The sequence below is a fragment of the Bidens hawaiensis genome, unplaced genomic scaffold (assembly GCF_021521415.1).
Source record: "Bidens hawaiensis isolate Kalapana, Puna unplaced genomic scaffold, B.hawaiensis_p1.1 tig00033156_1, whole genome shotgun sequence".
In the NCBI taxonomy this organism is placed as follows: domain Eukaryota; kingdom Viridiplantae; phylum Streptophyta; class Magnoliopsida; order Asterales; family Asteraceae; genus Bidens; species Bidens hawaiensis.
The window spans coordinates 53350-58511 of NW_027505280.1; the positions used below are offsets into that span (position 1 = coordinate 53350).

The 5162-nt window shown below is 33.3% G+C and overlaps 1 protein-coding gene across 1 annotated transcript; it reads left to right on the forward strand.

Annotated features, from left to right (window-relative positions):
• The first annotated feature begins 1967 nt into the window (after positions 1-1967).
• On the forward strand, positions 1968-2504 carry LOC143612057 (uncharacterized). Its single transcript, XM_077086129.1, has one exon. The coding sequence runs from the start codon at positions 1968-1970 to the stop codon at positions 2502-2504; it is 537 nt and encodes a 178-aa protein (XP_076942244.1).
• Positions 2505-5162: the final 2658 nt, after the last annotated feature.

Genomic DNA, 5162 nt, shown 5'->3' on the forward strand with positions numbered 1-5162 from the left:
TTCATTTTACCTTATTCAGTGAATGTCATTAGTTTGACCTTACAAGTCAAAATCAAAAGAAATACCCAATTGACATTGGTATATAGCATAAGGGCAGTTTAGGTACCTGTCATAATAGTCATGATATTAGAAAACTATGTTTCAATTGAAGTCAAACAATTAGTTTGAGATATATGGTTGACCATGATATTTATTTTATGTAATAAAATTGATCGCAAAAGTCAAAGCCAATTAAAAATGCAATCTTCTTTCCTTTGGGTTCAAGATTTAATCAAAATTCCTTTTTTTTTTTTTTTGCCAAAATGGTCATTAAAATACCAATTAACGATCTATAGCATAAGGGCATTTCGGGCACTTGGTATATAGTCAAATTACATAAGTGAACTACATTTAAAGACAATGTATTTAGTTGGACACATACAATTTACCATTGTATTTAGTTATGAGAATGTAATAAGATTGACCTCAAAAGACAAAGTCTAATAAGAATGCAACCTTATTTTATTAGGTAAGATCTAATCCAAAATTATGTAATTTGTCCACATTGGTTTGTAACATAAGGGCATTTCGATCATTTGACATACAGTTAATATCTTAGCTGGAGTAATATTAAAAGGCAAACAGTGTATTTAGCTTGAGACACACATAGTATGTTTTACCGTAAAAGAATGAACAATATGCATTCCAGCTTAAATACATGGCAAGCTGTTTTGGTAAATGGCTCACCCACCCCAGAATTTCCATGTTTTTGGGGAATCAGACAAGGCGATCCTTTATCACCATTTCTTTTTATATTGGCTATGGAGTGCTTAACCGGGATGATGAAACAGTCCAGCCAAGTGGGTTTATATAAAGGTTTAACTTGTGGAAGTGGAGGGCCATTACTAACCCACCTTCTTTATGCCGATGACGTGGTTTTTATAGGAGAATGGAATAGAGAAAATGCGTTAAACCTAAGGCGCATTTTGCGTTGTTTTTATATGATTTCCGGGCTAAGAATAAATTTGAATAAGAGTTGGGTGTATGGCATAAGGGTGGCGGAGCAGGAAAGGTTGGCGATGGCTAGGTTATTAAAATGTAAGACGAGCCAACTTCCGTTTAAGTACCTTGGGTTGCAAGTGGGAGGGAATATGAACTTAGTAGCTTCATGGGACCCGGTAGTGGAACTTTTCCGAAAGCGGCTATCACTCTGGAAGGCGAAGAAGCTTTCTATCGGGGGGAGAGTTACATTTATCAAAGCCGTGTTAAATTCTTTACCAGCGTACTATTTTTCTTTATATAAGGCGCCGAAGGGTGTATTGGAAAAGTTAGATAGAATAAGGCGGTTATTCTTTTGGGGAGGGTCGGAAGAGGAAGTAAAAGTAAATTGGATAGCTTGGTCAAAAATAACAGGCCCAACGAAAAATGGGGGACTTGGATTGGGGTCTTTACGGTATGCAAATATCGCCATGCTCGCGAAGTGGTGGTGGAGGTTCAAAGGTGAAAAAAATGGGTTATGGAGGAAGATAATTTGGGCCGTTCATTATTCAGAAAGATCATGGTCCTGTATACCCGCCAAAATGTCCATACCGGGACCATGGAAAAAAATCATGAAGATAGAAAATGATCTAAAAGAGTTTCATATAGACTTAGGTGCTGCAATAAAACAAATTGTGGTTAATGGTAAAAACACCATGTTTTGGATTGATAGATGGTGTGGTGAACTGGATTTCAAGTCGAGGTTTTCATGTTTGTTTCAGCTTGAGACAAATAAATGGTGTACCATGTCGGAAAGGCTGGTAATGTATATGAATAATATTTGTGGAGTATGGGGTGGCACAGACAACCAGTGTGTTCAACTGAGATACAAGAGCTAAGGAGGTTGTTGTTACAATGTCAACATGTCCGATTGCGGGAAGGGAGTGATCGTTTAGCCTGGGGGTTTGGAAGATGGAAATGATTTTTCGGTTAAAAGTATCAAAAGGAAGATGGAAGTGAATCTTGGTGGGGATACAAACTATGTGTACGAGTGGAATAATTTTGTGCCAAAAAAGGTCGGAATACTAACTTGGAGGGCGGAAATGGAGAGAATCCCGGTGCTAGTCGGTTTGGCTAAACGTAATATTGCGGTCGAATCGGTTTGGTGCCCGGTATGCGGCGAAGCGGAAGAAACGGCTGAACATCTAATGGTGTCATGTGCGTTCGCCCAAGCAATTTGGCATGGCATCACGAGTTGGTGTAAGGTTCCGACTTTTTTCGCTTTTTCGACACGAGATATTTTGGAGTTACATAAGTATTATCGGATGTCCAAACAAAGTGGGAAGCTCTTCCATGTGGTATGTCTAACGACAATGTGGTGTATTTGGAAGACTAGAAATGAGGTGGTATTTGAAAGGAAGGCGGTCAATGTGATCAATGTATTGGGTGAAATTAAAGCGTTGAGTTTCTTATGGGCGCGTAACCGATCAAGGCGTTCGAACATTACTTGGGAGAGGTGGCGCGTGTTTGATATAAATAGGATGTAAGAAAGGAGTGCTAAAGTAAATCGGGTGTATTGTTATTATGGAGGTGGTGTAACTTTGTTGAACTAGCAACTTGCTAGGTCAACTTTTATGTTTTGTTTAATAAAATTATCTTGATTGGTCGTTAAAAAAAACATATTTCTCATCCAAACAATTGCAGATCAGTATATCAAGAACAATGTTGTCCCACTAACACTTGTTGAGATTTGGTAACACATGGCGAAAAGTAAGCTGAAAAAGAAAGGTCAAACATTAGGCTTGGACTCCTTTCAAGCAACAAATTTAAGAAAGTCAAAATCTGACATCCAATTATTCGAATCCAATAGATGATGAATGAATCCATCAAAAACTACCCCTGAATCAATTTTAAATTTTAGTTATTTATTAGGATCTTAATCACAAATCTTACTTTTGGAATTGAAATGAGAAAATCATCTTTTTATAAATGGTTGCAAAATAGTTTTCTTTTCATGTAATTTTGAAGTTTAGACGTTTAGTTAGTTTTTTCTAACCACCATATTTTTATAAATCGGTTTTTATTAAAAATATTTAAAGGTATGTTATCAAATTTATACAAATTATGTAAACATAATGTATACATACATAGACGACATACATATATGCCTTAACAAATACTATGTACATTTTCGACAATTTTTAGTGCTTAATAAAATAAAATTAAATGTTTAATTTCAACACACAATAGACAACAAAAAACAATTTTTTTTTAAATTCATACACTGATATTGTCATGATCATACCTTAATAATTAACCCAAAAAAGAAAACCGTATACCACCTTCAATTTCCAAATCCTTAGTACTTTAAAACAGAAATAAAAAAACACCCATGAAACCAAAGAAAATATTATAAAACTAATATCTTAAAGATTTTCTAGTAAAACGTTGAGACCAATCTCATAAGAAGCATATGCACAATACATGCATACTTCACTTAATTCTCATTCAACTCTCTTGCCTCTCAGTTACTCATACACAATTGTTTAGGCTTCTCCATATGCAGCTCCAACACATCAATTGTAAGATCCTCTAAATCTGGCCTATGAAACTTCTCGGCTCACTTCTTCATCACCGCCAATCCAACATCTGCACTTTTGAAACAATCCAGCCTATACTCATTCTTCAGCTTCAATATATCATCGTGAGCTTCGATTCCAACAAAAATGAAAGCCATAGTTGCTGCTTGATATGTTACCAACCAATTGAAGGTAAGTATTCAGTTGTAAATTGATTGTGAACTTAGTGGTATTTATAATCATCCTGTATATAACTTAAAAGGCCTTTGATTTTCTTATGAATTATACACCTTTAATTCCAATAATGGCCCTTAAAGGTTTTTCAATTGAAACCTGGGATAATGAATCGAATGTCATGATGAATGAATGAAAATAATAATATAAATGGATGATGCCACTTTAATGAGATTAATCAATGGCAACATAAACCTTAAAGGATAGAAGAGTAATTAACCTAAATATGAGGCATCATGAACTTGTACGATGCGCTTGAAGAACGAAATGATGTAATGACAAATTACTTTTTCTGCCCAATTATGAAATGACGTTTGTATCCTCGTGCTTAATTGTGAAATGACTCTTTCGTCCATCACTCCTCCTTAATAATATAATATAGATATGCCAATTGCAGTAAAATATTTGTAGCATAAGAACATGAGATTATTATTATTATTATGATACACACACACACACACATATATATATATATATATATATATATATATATATATATATATATATTAATCACTTTTATTGTAGAGCACATATTACCTTTGTAGATTGGTGTGTTTCATTACATTTTATATCTTAAACGACCATTTCTCTGCTAAAAGATCGAGTAATAATATTTACAATATAAACCGAAATACATATTATTTATATCCATATGCGTATATTTGAACCCACTTCTTATGTCATTATTATATATATCCATAACCTTTCAACTTTTAAAGTTGATATTTTTGACATGAAATTTGACGAGTGTTACATCCTCCTACCTTTATTTAAATCTCGTCCTCGAGATTTGTGATGCGCGAAATATTTACCATTGCAATTCTAGTGATATTTGTCAATGATAGGCTTGGGTATAATTTTGTACCCTTTGTTTTGACTTTGTTGTTTTAAGTAATCATTTTATAAGTTTTTTTTTAAGTTAAATTATTAAATTCCGATGCTCAAGTTTTACATGAAAACTGATTCATGTTTATTGTTATTATTATTATGATGTTATTGAAAGTAACAATTTCGGAAAACTTTTCTGCGAGGGTCTAATATCAAATGTGCAGGTTTTGTAAGCATCTAATCTAGTAGCTTTAGTTATATTTTTATGAGTTTGAATAATCAACTGCCTATAACCTTTTATAGTTTTATAGTTGATGAAGTGATATCTCAAATTCAATATATTTATTAATTTCGAACTCCATCATATGTACTTGATTTAAGAGTGACATATTTTATTGTTTAGAGTTATGCTCAAATTTAAGACGTCTTATACATATAAATTTTATTATTTTCTTATACTACATTTATATCGTCTAATTTGACAAAATTTATTTATTCTCTCTTTTTTTATAGCATACAATCACTTTATTATTTTAGTGCATGTACGATTAGTTAATAGATATG